Source organism: Oryzias melastigma, linkage group LG7 (assembly GCF_002922805.2).
Source record: "Oryzias melastigma strain HK-1 linkage group LG7, ASM292280v2, whole genome shotgun sequence".
Classification (NCBI taxonomy): domain Eukaryota; kingdom Metazoa; phylum Chordata; class Actinopteri; order Beloniformes; family Adrianichthyidae; genus Oryzias; species Oryzias melastigma.
In genome coordinates this window covers 16763882-16780118 of record NC_050518.1, presented here as the reverse complement: position 1 = coordinate 16780118, position 16237 = coordinate 16763882, and the positions used below count along the sequence as shown (strand labels likewise).

At 41.6% G+C, this 16237-nt stretch overlaps 1 protein-coding gene across 12 annotated transcripts in view; it reads right to left on the bottom strand.

Annotated features, from left to right (window-relative positions):
- The window catches only part of camta1a (calmodulin binding transcription activator 1a), a 326262-nt gene that overhangs the window by 56190 nt on the left and 253835 nt on the right, over positions 1–16237 (bottom strand). For all 12 annotated transcript variants that reach the window (XR_004948200.1, XR_004948201.1, XM_024292513.2 and 9 more), the window contains one exon: positions 4557–4628. Coding sequence is in view for 10 of the 12 variants with exons in the window: in XM_024292513.2 (XP_024148281.1) it covers positions 4557–4628 (72 nt within the window). In the remaining 2 variants the exon portion in view is untranslated. The remainder of the gene's footprint in view (positions 1–4556; positions 4629–16237) is intronic.

The window sequence follows — 16237 nt, the reverse complement described above, 5'->3', positions numbered from 1 at the left end:
AAAAAAAAAAACAAAACAAAACAAAAAAGTATTTGAGTTTAGCGCTGCAGAGCACAGAGTGTCAAAACTCTCCTCAATCAAAAAGTTATCACTCTGTCTGTCCAGTTAACTGACCTTTGAATTATTCCATAAATTAAAATCACTGAAATACTGTCTAATAGAGCTGGAATGATCACTAGGACTACAGTGACAACTCATTTTCCAACATAACACTAATTCAAGTAGTTCCAAAGTCATTATACTCTGAAGGACTAATGTAATAGGAAAAATGTAACTGCAGTGAATTATGATATTAATAATGTATTCATGTGAGACAGAGACTGGAGCACAGTAGTCTAAGCTGAGAGAGGTAAGAGGGAAAAAGTGATAGCTCTAAAGAAAAAAGGTCGTCAGCATTCCCTCCTGCCTAACTAGTCATTTTATTATCTCATTCCTCTCTCCTCCTCTTTAAAGCAGGAAAAGAAGGGAATGGCTATTGACCCCCCCTCTGTGTTCATGCCAGGCAGCAGGACAAATGAAGTTTCCCCTCAGACCCCCCTCCTTATTAATATCATAATTATCCCCACCTCTGTGGCCCCGCCGGCCAGCACAAACTCCACTGTCTGATTTGATTGAGGGGCGCAAGCGGGGAATTCGATTAGCGCTAAACAAGAGAAGGGGGACAGAGAGGAATGGAATCAATCAGTGCCACCAGGACAGCCGAGATACTCTGTGTCAGTAAAAGTGTGTGCGCTTGCAACAAATCCTACAAACAATTTGGATACAGAACCCCCACACATGACAGAGGCCCCAGGGAAGGACTTGGCAGTCTGTGCTTCATGTTTGTCCGTGGGGACTGACCGGGCACAGCCCTTCAGAACATGGAATTTCCCACCTGCAGGACACACTGTGAGAGGCTGCAGGATTAGGAATTGGGGCAACTTTCAATCTGTGGTGAATGAAACTTTGAAGCAACATGTGAAAAAAGTTGGCATGGTTATGCATTGAATTAATTCACACTGATATGTTAAGTGTAGCATTTGCCAAACTTGACATTGTGCAGCGGGACCAAACGCGTCCACTTTGGCTTCGTTTGTCCATGAGAAATTGCCTCAGAAATTTCTGTGTTTGCTAAAGTGCAACTTTAATCACATTTTTAAAAATGACACCGCCGCTTTGTTTTGGCAGCTGCTTGGCAGCGGATCAGACTCCTTTTTCAGTCAAGTTTTCCTTTTTTTGTCGGAGAAATTGGGAACTTGAGTTTTGGGACTAGATTCAGTGCCTCCATAACGGATGATGAAAAACAACATCACTTCACCTTCAGTCTCAGGTGGTGATGAAAATATTGAAACTATATGCAAAATTAGCCAAATATCACCTACTAAGTCCATTTGTATCAGGATCTACGACACTGTGTAATCATTTAATTGCATTGTTTAGTACTATTAACAGCAGTGATACTTTTCTTTTAGTCTAAGCCATTTGCCAGGATGGTCCAGACTCTCTAAAGTGAACTAATGACATGAAGAGATGGAGGCAGGGTGGAGGGGATGAGCAGATTGTGAGAAAGAGGTGAAAAGGGTTTAAAGAAAGTGAATGGGATGAGAGAAGACCCCTTCCCGAGTCTTTATTCTCGTCCCCTGTCTCATTACCCGGGCTTTGACTCAATAAAGAGAGGATTGGGAGTGGATAAAGAGTCAGACGTCTCCCTCAAGCTGCCTTTCATTTAGGCTCCTATCCACTGCCATGCATTTGATCATAAATACTAACATTAAGCAACATTCTATCCATTTTCTCACATTATTGTATTAAATCTTTGCTATCCAGGAGAGTGTATGTCTGGCTAAAGATTAAAAAAGTTATGCCTCTCCTCTGTCATTTCAACCTGTCTCTACCCCGTCCGTCCTCTGTGTTCCCTGCCTGTTGGGGGCTGTGTAATAGGAGTTATTTTCATCTCAGTCGCTCCGTGACTGTGGCTGCAGGATGGCTGAATATTTACATTTTTCACTCACTGGTGACCTTTCCCTGTTGCTGCTCTGGGAGCTCCAGTCTCCTTGCTGCTCTGCTGTTGACAGACTACTGCCTGCAAATCTCATATGGACACAGCAAATGGTACACAGGGACTTAGGAACAGAGGGTTCAGAGAGTGGAGGAGCAAAGGAAGAAAAAAAGGGTGGGAGTGAGTGTGAAAGACTGCAACCGTGCTCTCTGAAAATGGCAGGAAGTGACAGAGAGGCTGAAGGTTTAAATCAGATCAAAAGTTTAATCTGCTTTCTAAACGACAATAGTTTTTGTGGTCAATAAACCACTTATAAGAGATGTAAACTGGATGTTCAAAAAGAATCGATGATGAGAAAACACAAGTTTATGAGTAAATGTTGGTATTTTGGCAGCAGAGGGTACTGTTGTGTTTGAATGGGTGGATTTGTTAGTTGCATATATACAGCCTGGAGCCTCGGGAGACGCGTAAGAAGATCTGCTGAGCCGTGTACAGGGGGAAGGCCAAGGATTCACACTAGACAGTTGTTCTTAGCTAATGCTTCATGGTAACAGGAGAGAAAAGTTGAGTCAGTGAACCGCTCAAAGTTTAATGATTGTTTATGTGTGACTCTTGCAGCAAGCTTAGAGATAAACTGAAAAAAAGTTTGCAGTTTTAAAAAGTAACCTAGTGTGACCCCAGTGCTGTTTGGGCTTTATGAAGTGTGTACCAATGTATTTTTTGGAACGTCTACATGCTCCTGGGTTGGAATTTTTGACAAAATAATTTTGGACTGATTTTTTTGTTTTGTTTTGTTTTATTTCCTATCAATCATTTTTGGGATCTGCAGTATTTCACATCCAGTTTCTGAACCTGCAACATTGCAGTCAAATTCTACAAAATGCAGCAACAATATAGAAGCTGCATACGTGAATTAAAACTAAGAGACATCGTGTCCACAATTGGTATCTCTGCTAATTAGCAGTCGATACAATTAGACTTGAGAGCATCAAGATTACTTTTCCTAAAACTAACTTTTAGTAATACTATAAAAAAAACCCTGATCATTGAGGCTAAATCCATTTTGGAAATATCTTGTTCCTTTAATAGGTTTGAAAACACAAGTTAATGCAAATTACAAAAGCTTGGCAGAGATGAGATAGGCAGGGGAATGGCTTTTAGCAGCTCGAGCTGTTATTACTGCTTAGTACATAGAATGCAAATAAGGAAATAAGAGTGAAGATAACAAATGCCACTAAAGTATTTTTGTGGTGAGACCATTAAATAGTTATACTAGAAATTGATATTACTGATTTTTCTATTCTATTTCATAAAGGTCAGTTTTCCCTAAGTTCTGCATCTGCAAAGTTTGTAGTAAGACAATTTAAACTATATATAATAGTGGTCCAGTTGTCAAACTGCGTTTACTAAATAAAACGTTTTCCTTTAAATATTTAAAAGAAAAATATAATGTGAAAAATGAAAACAACAGACTGAAAAAAGTTAGAGGCTGCTGTAAAATGAAACACCAAAACAGTGTCTGATATATTTTTTAAACATAATTTAAACAGTTTTTTATATTGAAAACAATAGAGAGACAAAGAATTTACGCAGAAATAGAGAAAAGTCATTTTCCAATACCAGATAATTTTAATGCAAGAAAGAAAAAAAAGGAAATGATCCAAACATCAAATATTTAGGGCATGAAAGACAAACATTTCAATTTAGCTGGGAATGAGCACAAAGCCTTTAAGTCTCAAAAGTGAAACTTTAGTTCTGTATACAATTCAAGCAAGTATTCTTTAGAGAATGGCATACGTTCTTTAAAAGTTATAGCTTGCATTTGAGGAAAAAAAACAGTTACTGCTAGAATTGTTTTCTTTTTTGTTGTGGTTGCATTTAGCCACTTCTTCAAATTACAAATCTCCATTATTAGAAAAAATGTATCAATATATAAACTTCTAAAATTTTAGGAAATCCTTCAATTTTTCTCAGATTTTTCCCTTATATTTCCTTGCAAATATCAATATATTGCTATTTTATCTTTAAAAAAAAACGTTTAGTTTTAGAATCTCCTGTTCTCAGAGCGTTGAACTCCATCCTTGAATCTGTGTGAAAATGGCTGCATCAGGCACGCTCCTACAGTAATGGCTGCCATGCAAAAAGAGAATGATAAGATATACTGTGTAGGTGATTAAAGGACAACTATTTACAACTGCTCTCAGCCTGCAGACTTGAAGAGGAACAGTAAGCACACTGTACTGTGCGGGGAGCCTCTTCCATCATGCTTTTACTGCCCATCACTGCAGCTGTTAAGCGGGAGAGATGGTAAAGCTTTTAGCAGACTGAGATACCGTCCTGCTGCTGGACAGCTTGTATGGGCAATGCCATGAGAAAAGTGAATGACTGGCACAGATAAGGGAAATGGAGACCAGGAGAGAAAAGGGAAGAGAGAAAGAAAGGGCCACGGTGATAGAGAGAGAGGTGGATGTCTGCCAATCAGTTTGATAGCAATCAATATCATGTGACTTATTCATGCTTTAGAGAAAGTTTGTATAGAAAAGTTAGTAGAGAAGTGCAAAGAAGAAGGAGTTCTTACCTGGAGCAGCCAGTAGCACCTACGGTGGAAGGTGGGGATGATGGAGGAGTGGACGTAACAGCCATACAGACACTGCAGACGGGAGAGAAAAGGGGACAGAAAGAGGACATTATAATACAGCACAGTGCACAAAACAGCCTGAATTCTCCACTGATCATGACAGGTGTGACCTTTTAACCCACGACCTTTGTTCTCTATATCATAACTCCCTCATGGAGCTGCAGGCAGATGGTCAAACAATTGTTCTTGAGAAGAAAGACGGTGACCTGGAAGGATTCAGTTAAGGAGGTTAACCTGCAAATATCTCTGTAACGCTATATGAAACAATTCCCAAAACGCCCCCACCTCTCCAACACTTACAGGAGCAATTTTAATAAAAATAAAACAGGAATTACATCAGTGTTGAAATGAATTCCACCTTAACAAGCAGAGAAGTTGTTTTGTGTTTTATTCTGATGCAAATGAAAGCAGGTCAGAGCGGGTCACATCAATTTCCGTTTAAAAGAGAGGGAATGAATAAAATGTAATGTCAAGAACTGAAAACTTGATGTTTCTGGGTTTTTTTTCTCATTAAAGATACAAAGAGAATGTTTGTTCACTGTAAACTTTGCATTAGCAGCAGAAACCTTTCAACCATGAAAAACACAACACATAATTTTTGAAGAATCGGGTACAGAGACACGGGAACGGAGCGCTACACTTCACGAGGGAGGAAATGCAATAAACAGACAGAATCTAAAGAAGCTTGTTGCTGTCCGTATCCCATCAACTTCAATATGGTTTGCAGCTGTATGCAATTTGATAGAAAAAAAAAAGAAAAAAATGTTGAAATAAAGTGAAGTCAGTGGCTCTCCTTGAAAGAACGAATCAGATTCCTGCTCACCCTTACCTTCTTTAACACTCCCCGGAGCAAGGTAGCACATAAGTAAAGTGCACTGTTATTGATATCCTTATCGTAAAAAGATAATACTGCACTAGGGGGCTCGTTACAGAGGTAAAAGCAATGCAAGGCTGATAATGCTTTCTGGTATGCAGCACCTGGTTCTGCCAGATGTACTTCACTAGCCAGAAACAGGTAAAATGCAACAATGCTGCACATATCATCCACAATCCTTCAACTTCTATGTTTTCTATGTTCATCTAGATAGCTAATATAACAGCTACAATATGGAATATATTTCCCTTTTTAAAACAAAAGTAGTAAAAACAGAGTAAAGAAAGCAGGCAGGTCAAATTAAGTTAAATATAAACTTTCTTTTGTTTGAAAAAAAGACAAGAAGTGTGGAGACAATCCTGCTGGGCATCATACACGCATTGTTAGAGTTTATGTACATCTGTGCGCCCACATCTCTTCAGCTTCCAGACACAGAGACGGACAGCGGCTTTATTATTTAACAAGTGCTGTAGGTGTTCATTAAGATAAGGTGGGTTTCCTGGGGGGCTGTCAAAGAGGAGGCAGTGTTGAGGGGACAGATGGAGGTGTCTTAGTCTAAGGATGCTGGCCTACATTGCCGTTAGGACCATGCAATGCACAGCGCACCTTAAGTATCCCGTGCCCCAGAGTTATTTTTGGTGGAGACATAAACTACCTAATTATACCGGAGAAATGTAAAACTTTACAGGCAAGGCGCAAGGACAAAAAGGACACGGACTCTAAAAATAATCAAACCTTGCAGATGCACAAACACGTGTTTGGTTGTGTGTATCCAACACACTGGCATGCAGAGAGCCTAATTGACAAACACATCAGCCCTCTCTGTTTCTCCAGGTGTTCCATTGTTCTGTTCGCGACTATTTGTTAGCAGATTTCAATACTAACAAACTCTGCTTGTGACCGCTTGAGATGGTGAGCGCATGCAGACCGCCTCCTGTTCTGATGTTTTTGCTGTACTCTCATCCATTACAGCTGTCTGGAGTAGGATGCATTCCTCCTCCCACTCCTATTCCTCTGCCATCCATTACTCTACGCTGGGAATGGACAGACACTTCCTCCTACAGCCACAGTGGATTCAACATCACATTACTACAGTCAGCCTCAACAGCTACACATACGTTTCTGCTGTGCCACTTTGAGAGCGTGTGTGCCCCACACTGTGTATGCTTTGTAGGGATTACTGATGCAGTTCTGTACACTTATCTATAAGGACTGGAGTGTTTACATGCTTCACCAGTTTTGTCGAACAGAAAGGGTTGCCTTGGTTTTTCAATATTCATTTTATGTTAAGAAATATAGCATTGATTCTTAAGCCTTTCAGAGTGAACTATATCTACATATATATATATATATATACTAAAAAACACATTATTTATGAAATATTAGTTATTTTTGTTATTTATTAAAAGTGATTCGATTCCAGAGGCTCCGCCTGCTGCTGCGTGTGGGTACCGGCCATTTCATGACGTCATCCTTGAGCTCCAGCGTGTCTTTGTTTCTCCCACAAAAATAAACATCCAGTTTTTTTCAAAGATGGATGCACATATCAGATATCTGCCTTTAGTAGGCCCGGCCATCGCTATGATCACAACACAAATACACCCGGCATCTGCACAACTGTACCTGACTGGGAGGGGGCGTGTCTTAAAGGAGCCCCGCCTCTAAAGCAACAAACACCTGTTCTAGCCAAAATTTATTGAAGGCAGGACACAATTTGAAGATATACGGTATTCTGCATCTAAAGTGAAAGTTTTAGTGCTGATCACTGCTAGCTTCACTGAGAAATTGGGTGTTGGTGTTAAACTGGGGGCGGTGCTGTCAGAGCAGACTCTTCTGAAAGGGGCTGTCTTACACTGTGATGTCAGATTGTGAGGACCCACTCGTTTTCATGGGTATGGGAGGGCCTGCAGTTGAGAGCGCAGTTTTTTAGAGGATTACTCAGAAAGGCGTGGACAGATCAAAATATCGCTTTGGGGATCTTTATAGTGAGGAAAGAACAGTATAACTCACTTAAAACTGCAAAAACTTGTTTTTTTCTTTGTATGGCCCATTTAAATAGGTTAGAATAGGGAAATTATAAACTTCTATTGGTATTTTATGTAATAAGAGTCACTTTTTATATAGCAAACATTTTGTTTTTCTGTATGAAAACTGTTTTGTTGATAATAATCTTTTGCTTGGGATGTGCTGAGCCAGCCAGTATTGAATAACTATGCAGAAACATGAAGCATCACACAGGGATGACTTCGGAAAATTGAAAAAAAAAAAAATAAATAAAAAAATAAGAATTTCAATTGAGAACCGCAATTTCCTTTCCTTTGCTGTTTGAATGCCAACTATTTACATGCATAAACACAACCTAATGGACTCAAGCAAAAAAGAATGACCTCCTCATACATTGTTTGTATGTAAAAAAAAAAAAAAAAAAAGTATCTTTTTTTTTCAGACACCTTAGCATTTATCAATTTATCATGGATAATATTGTTTTGGCCTTCGGCACTTTACCTGCTGAGAGTGAGCTACGTGTAGCCGGACAGTATAACATTATAGCACGCTCCTTGGGATTGACAGGTGTGCCAGTGCAACAGGCCTATGTGACTAGGGTGACTGGGGAGAGAATACATTAGCCCCCAGGCTGCTCTTCTCTCCTCCTGTTTACTCCATTACTCAACCACACAAAGCGGCATGCCAGACAAACAAGCAGCTTAAAGCATAACACAACTGTTGCACCTGTCAGTGCCAATATACAGTAGGCATCAAACACATTTGCACTCACACGTATAGGCTTGTGAGTCCTGCATGAAAATCCCACCAGTTAACTCTCTATCAAAGATACCGAATTCCCAAGCACACACACACACAAAAACCCACCAACACATTAACAATACACAATAGAGCAAAACGCTTTTGCATAGACAAGCTCAGCCATATTCGCAAAGCTTATCACACTTGAGTCCTTATCAGTAATTCAAGACGCATATCAGTTACTGGTGTTTCTGCTGCTTTCTGCATGCTGAGCGTCTGGGTGACAAAGTGACGGCAGAAGAACCATTATTTGCTGTCTATGGGCTGTGACAGATGACAGCACATCACAGGGCAAGCAATTAAACGATAATTATACACACATAGCCTCTCATAAAAAGTGCACTTTCCCAGTGTGTCAGTCTGAAAAGCTTTCGCACACTTCTGCAATCAAGGCGGATGCACATGTTCACGCAAACACACAGGTTCCACGCGTGCATGTGCACACACTGGCGCCCTTCTGGATGTCTTATTAGTTAGCTGTTTGAGACACAGACGGAGGGTACAGAATTGTTAACCAACGAATTTACAAAAACATGCTTATAATGTATTCATGAGCTGTCACGGCAGACAGAGCGAAAAAGAGTTACGGCGACATGTGTCCTCCAAAGCCAGACGGCGATGGAGAAAATTCATTTAATGCTGCCACTCAAGCAAGCGGTCAAGGCAATAAAACAGCGATATGACCCAATGAAAAGGTATTATTACCAGGGCTGAAAATGCCCCCTCCTCCTCACGGGTGTCATCATGGGTAGAGCCAGATCAGACGTCACATGGGGCAAACAGGCCAGACAGTTTGTCTTACATAAAGCCATCAGAAATAGAGGCAGAGCCACCAGTTGCTGCCCATCCCCACCTCTGGAGGCGACTTCTGCCCCTTGCCTGCCTGTTGCCCTGGTGACACTCCCTCACTTACATTCATCCATCACAGCTGACAGGTGTCAGGCGCAGCTAGAGATGGGTTTTTGAAATGAAAAGTTGGTGAAGGCAATCTTACCAAGTACACAGTTTTAGGGGGACTAAGAGAGGAGAAACTCTCTTATAATGCCACCATGATGTGCGAAGACAGTCCTAATCAGCACATGGCACCTTGTTTATGTTGGCAATTTGCTGTTTCCCTGCTGTGATGAAAACGTTCCCATGTCAGAGGCTGGTTCGCAGTTGTTGGATTGTCAGTCTCAGAGGAGGAAAGCAGAGATGCCCACTATAGCAACAGACTACACACAGCCATGCAACTGTGAAGTTTTTATCGCGTCAAACTTCTTCACGGATAGTTTTGCAACTAAGTCTTGGTTGGTATGTCAATGCGCAAAATCTTCAACTTCCTGCTTTACAACTTTATCGAACAAATCCATTTGTATTATTGCTTAGATATGTTCCACATAAATACCTAGCAAGTTAAGTCACTTCTGGTTCACCGCTTCATTAGAAGCCATGCATCATTTGGTGTGTGTGTGTACTTCTCTTTTGTGTGCATGTTTGCATATGTCTGTTCACACAGATGCCTGGGGCAGGTGATACAGCCTGGGGCACAGCAGCATAAACACAGCTCACACAGCAGCCAATCAGCCAGCTCTATCAAATGTTATCTGTGGAGGGAATGCAAAATCCATACTCAATAGAGATTCATGGACCACGCAACAATCAAACTTGGTTGGCCATTGGCAGCATTCATGATGACTATTGATCAGCCAACGATTTCTGGCTCTAGACAGATGTGATTAGATGACTTAGGGCTGAAAAGTGCCACTTCCAGTTTGGAGGATGAGCTCATTTTCAACTGATACCATAATGCTCTGTATTTTACCTGCTGTCTTTACAATCATCCACTCTGCTCCACTCCCTCCAATAGTTCAGAGGGGATCAAATTATTTATAGTGCCTAGTAGGGTGGCACTATGCCCAGACAGCGCATAATATGCAGTATATCTGTTTCATTTGATTCAGAGAGAGATGCGTGACTCTAGTGTGGCAGTGGCATTGTGAGTGTGGCTCTTTTCCCAGATACTGTGTCCCTTATTAGGATTCTCCCTTCACATGCCCATAAATGAGACTCAACTTGTAAGGCTGTAGCTATAATTTTTCAGTACATCTGAAGTCTTAAGCAACAGTTGATGAGACATTATACATAATAAATCAAAAGAGGCTTAGATTTATCTCCACGCCCCTCTCTATTGGACCAGCTGCAGTTTCTAAATCAGTCAAATCTGAACGGGCTACAAAATGAATTGGCAGGCTGCTCCTGTGATGAGTGGAAAAATGGAGAGTAAATCTAAATTCCTATAAAAAAAGAAAAACAAATAAAGCTCTGACAAAAAAAAAAAAAAAATCCACAATGTGTTATGCAAAAAACCAACTCTAAATATAGAACATCCATAGAAAATGAACACAAGCAGTTGATATACAAGTGTGCGAATGCAGTTACATCAACTTCAAAAGAGAGAAAATATCAGGACTTTAGTGTTTTGAGAAAAACTTTCAGCCACTTGTACTAATTAAAAAGCATAACTAAGTTTTGATTCAGATCTAAAGGCTCTTAAGTATTTTAAAACGGTAAAAAATGAAAGAAAACTGTAACGATGAAGCTAAAGAAATGTACTAAATAAAGACAAAAATAATAGTGGGATGAGCATCAGGCAGGAAGAAAAGAGGTAGAAAGAAAGATGGATAAAGTGTTCTCAGGCATGCTTTCGCACATGCCAGAGGAAACTCATGCACATGCTCATGCACGTCTGTCTCCATGACTGAAGACACAGTGTCTGTTGATGCTAATGCTAGCCAGCTGGGCTCTGGGCCAAAGGCATTAAGTGGAATCGAATTCCACCAAACTAGCTTTAATCAGCAGGTTTTTAAGGTTAGAATTACTCTCCCTCTCCTCCAGCCTGCTGGCCAAGGTTAAAGCAGACACAGACAGGGGCTGGGCTCAGCTAATGGGATAGAGGGTTGGCACAGCCCCTACGGCGTGCCACCGAACCCAAACACACAAAAGCCGAAATACATGAAGGTGAAACAATCTCGCTGTACTTTTACAGCAATCCTGCATGTAAAACTACAATGAAATCTCTGAAAAATACCTTCAAGAAACTAACAAAATGATTTTGGAAACACATACGGCGGCAGAATTAATATTTAACATTATCAACCATTTAACTCTCTAAACTGTAAACATCCCAATTATTTGTGCATCTCTATTGATGAAATTCCAATAAATGTTGATGATTAAGTGGAGCAAAGAGGAAAGAAAAAGAAACCTTGACTAGTTTTTTCTACTGCGTGGCCATGTTTTCTAACTGTGTTATTGAATAAAACCAGTGCTCTTAAAATAAGCCAAAACGAGGAAGAATACTGAAATCCTTTAACCCAAAAAGAGAGGTGAAAGAGTTTCTGTAGATGAGTGAATGTGTCAGGCTGCTTTTTTCTTATGCTTCACAGTGTCGAGGTCTCGCCTTGACCTCAGCCTACTGCAGCAGTCAACACACTGATGCCCGTCAACAAAAGAGAGCTCAGTAAACCTTGCAGCGCTTCTGTCAGCCTCTCGAAAGTCAAACTGTGTTTCTATAGTGCCCACACTGTGAGAAAAGGCCTACACAAACAATGGTTAAAGAATGTTCCTTTTCTTTTTCTGCGTCTGGTTTCATCTCTCCTCGATTGGTATTTCTCAGCACGGATGAATGAGCCTCTAAAGTGGGCCTGGCAGCGAAAAACATGTTCATGAAATGCTTTAAGAGTTACACTTTTTAAAGGGCATCTTAATAAATCTAAGTAAGACTGTTGCTTCATTTTGGGAGGTGGGACAAAGTTTAAAGCTTAGGTCAGTCGGCATGACCCTGAGTCATGACATTGTTCATGCTGCTGTGGCCTAGATTGCTTGAGTTTGTTCCAGAATGCAATATGCATATTTTCTAGCTGTGCCCTTTCCTTTCTCTTCCTTTTTAATAATCCATAAATGCTTGTTATTATTGAAATTACCAACTCTATTTTGTCTAATCACAGATGTTCAAGTATTTATGTTTGTTTTCCCTGTCCTCTCTGACCCCGACTGGTCATGGCAGATGGTCGGCCTTACTGAGTCAAATTCTGCTAGAGGTTTGCTCCTGGTAGAGAGAGGTTATTGCCCTTATTGGAATAATTGGGACCAAATTGGATGATGAAAAACTAAAACAATTTAACTTCCGTTTGAAGTTATTTTTTGGATAGCTCTTTCAAATAACCTTGGTTGTGAAAAGGTTCTTACTTCAATATAACCTCTGAGCTGACCTATGGTTGCCTGTCTAGGACAGATGTGCAAAAAGACTAATGAGTGTCTGTTTGCATTACAAGATAGGCACTGTTGAATATGAAAGGTACTTTATTCTATTAAAAGCTGAGTAATGGGCACAGCGAGGAGGTTATGAAGATACAGCGGGGCTGGAGGTCAGATTTTTTAGCTGTCATTTTTGTAAAACAGCTGAGTCTGGGAAGACGTTGCTGTGTTTGATCTCTTCATTGCTCTAAGTGGAATCCAAATGCATGTGCTGGAGTGTGGCCAGAGCGATGTCAGCCTCAAACATCCATTCATGTTCTACTAGGAAAAACAAGTAAAAAAGGTGGAGCCGCGGTACAATATAAGATCAACAAAGGGAATGCTTGTTCTCGTTTTAATGACAACTTTGCATCAGAACATCAGTGAGACGGATGCTGCTTATTAAACATCAACGGTGATGTGGGAGTCCGTCTGACCGCATATTAACCTTCCAGCTGAGGTAAGGATAAAAGTGGCACTGTTTAGGGAAGGGGAACACGTCCTTTGCATTAATGAGAGCAAACACCTCTCCCCTAAAACACACACTCCCCTCAGACTTGCTAAAGATGACATCACAGGGAAGCCTATTTCACTATTATAGGAAGAGGTGTTGCTTAATTGTAAAAATCCAAATATTTAATGCTGCACAGCTCAGTTGGGGCTGATTAGCGGATGCTCATGCCCTCTCCCCTTGCCTTGATCTATGGACACTCAAAATTTCTAATACCTTCTGTGTAAGCAAGGAGGAGCTGAGAAGGACCGTAAATCATGACAGGACCTACTGAGTGCAGGGGGGAGGAAGAAAAAAGACAAATGCAGAGAGAAAACAGAGAGTGAGTTACAGAGAAAAATATTCAGCTTGTATGGAAACATGAAGGGAGAGGGGAAGGAGGTGAAGGGAGAGGCAGCGGTGCACAAACAGAGGCGTGAGGAGCACACATCAAGGAGACATGAAAGAGTTAGGGAGGAAAGAAGAAAGGAGGGGAGAGGAGATATGATTACCAAGGAAACAGCAAGAAAAATAAAAAACCTGCTGGGGAGAAAGAGGCAGAGTGTGTGGAGTAGACAAAAAAGAAGGAAGAGCATGGGAGAAAGAAAGCGAGTGGGAGGACATAGAGACACAGAGAGGGAGACAGAAAAAGGAGAGAATAGAATGAATGCTAACAGGGAGCCCAAACCTAGTACTGAGGCTTTATCCTTCACAGGCGGAGGAGCAACAATCGCAAACACATTTTCTCTCGCCCTGGCCCTAAGAGAGATAAAAAAGCAATTTGTATTCTATTCCTATTCAGCGTCGCTTGGCCTGTTTCTCTGCCTGCATATTTGTAAACACAGCTTTGTCAGAGCAGCTTAATCTTCTCAACACAAACACAGACTACAGGAAGGAGGGGCGAGGAAGGTTGAGTAGAGAAGAACGGTGATTGGAGGTGAGGGTGGGGATGGGTGTAGGGTGGTGGACGATGAGAACCAAAGAGAGACGAAGGGTGAAAAGGGTAAGAGGGTGAGGCGACTGAAGCATCTTAAAAGAAAACAGGGCAAAAGGATCAGACTTCGTTAATGTTTCTTCTGCCTCCAGTGTCCCTATGTCACACACATGCTGTCACCATGGTCCCCGCGGGCCTAAACTCCAAAAGGTTTGACGTTTGACAGAATCCAAAGAGCACGCTTCATATCAGCTCTGAGTTTATGTCGTGGATGTGACAGATGGACGAGGAGGCTGCTCGTGCATCTCTTACTGCCATCATTTTTTAATTTAGTGCTTACCCTGCACATTCACCCTGACATTGAGCTTCCAGGCATGGACTTCCAGGTTTCAGAGGAACCGAAGTGCACATTCAGTCAGTAGTGGCCAAATAACACAGTCACGTGAAAGGACACACACACACATCCCTGCAACCCGGCCTACACTGAAGCAGAGGAACTGAAAGTCGCAGAATGAGAGGGGGACTTGGAAGTGGCGATTGTCTGGGTGCACATTCGCTCACAGAGGCGTGAAATTAGGCAGAGCGACACCTGCCAATACTCATCGCATTAAAGTGCGCTAGGTTCACCCACTCTCTGGCCTTCCGAATCGCTCTGTAAACTCGCTCTCATTCTCCCTTGTTCGGTTCCAGCATACTTTGAGACCGCTTCATTATGACCCACTGTACCCAATTAAAATCGGATAGCTGCAGCTTTCACCCCAAATGCTACATTGCAGAGAAGATGGTTCTCCATTTGACAACATGGCAACAATCCGTACCAGATTTTATGCTCTTTTTTTTCATTTTTTTTATTCACACTGTCCCAGCAGAACCAAAACAATTGATTAGGAGGATCCTCATACAGCAACAGCAACAAGATTGGTTCTGAAGGTTAAGTGAAACAGTGGGTTGAAATCCACTATGTAGACTTCAACTATGCCAACAGAATCAGTCGTGGAGCATGTGAGGGCTGCTGTGGATATCGCTCTTGCCTCGCAGCGAGAAGGTCCTGGTTCAAAACCCACTTCCTGTGTAAATTTTGCATGTTCTCCTCATGCATTTTTGGTTTTTCTCTGGGCATAGGTTGTTTGATGTCTCTAAATTGCCCCTTGGTGTGAAAGTGAGAGTGTGACCTGTTCTGGGTCTATCTCACCTTCGCCCAGCAGATTCGGAAGATGGATAGATAAATGGATGGATTGTCAGATGCATTTGGTTTTGACACAATCGTTGCCAAGGTGCAAAGTTAACTTTAATCCTTGTTTTCTGCTGTTGAGCCAAGACAACCTTGTCTTTGTGCAATATTTATAAGTCAGTGTTCTAACTTAGCATGTTAAAAAAAAAAAAAAACCTACAAGTTTGTCAGTACTTATATGTACTTGCGACTTTCTGTGTGTGCCAAGAGCCCTGCAGAAAGAGACACAGACAAGAGACAGATTTGGAGAGACAGGGATTGCCACAAACAGACTGAGAAACATGCAAAGAAAGACAGGGAGAGAAGCAGACACGCAGCAGGCAGATGGGAAAGCCTGAGAGCCCCCAGGCAGCCTTGAGTTAAAGATGGTGGGGAACAGAACTGAAGGAGGCCATATTATGTGCAGATCACAGTTGGGGGAGGAGGTTGGTTAAGGGAGTAAGGCAGGAAGACAAGAGAAAAGGAGTAAGAGGGAGTGAGGGAGAAGGAAACATCAGCCACTGAGCCAAAATGAGAGAAAGGAAAGCAAATGAAAAGTGACACTTTAATTCAGGGGGCTTCTTCTGCCTGAGTTATTATGAGATGTTTGTAAGCTGGCTTGTTCATGCATCTCCTGGCCTTGTGCCTGGCTCCCTCTCACTGAGGAGACCTGTGGCGTTAACCTGGCTTTATCTGAGCTGCACAGCAGGGGACAGTGCTCTGCCACCATCCTCTGCTTTGATCCTCCCACTTTCACCCAGCCTCCCTCCTTTATTCGCTTCTCCACCTTCACTTATATGTACAATGGCTTTGTACTGGGGCTCCTCTGATATAACTAAAGTCATCCATGCTCTTGTCACTCTTAATTAACTGCAATTACTCTAATCTGGGAGGCAAAGGTTAACTTTGACTTCAAAGAAACACTCCTGTACACAGCAGAGCACCAGTCCCACATATGAAGAAACCCACTGAATGGAATGCTAACAAGTGTCTGAAACAAAATAACAACATCCGCAAAAAGATTGAAGAT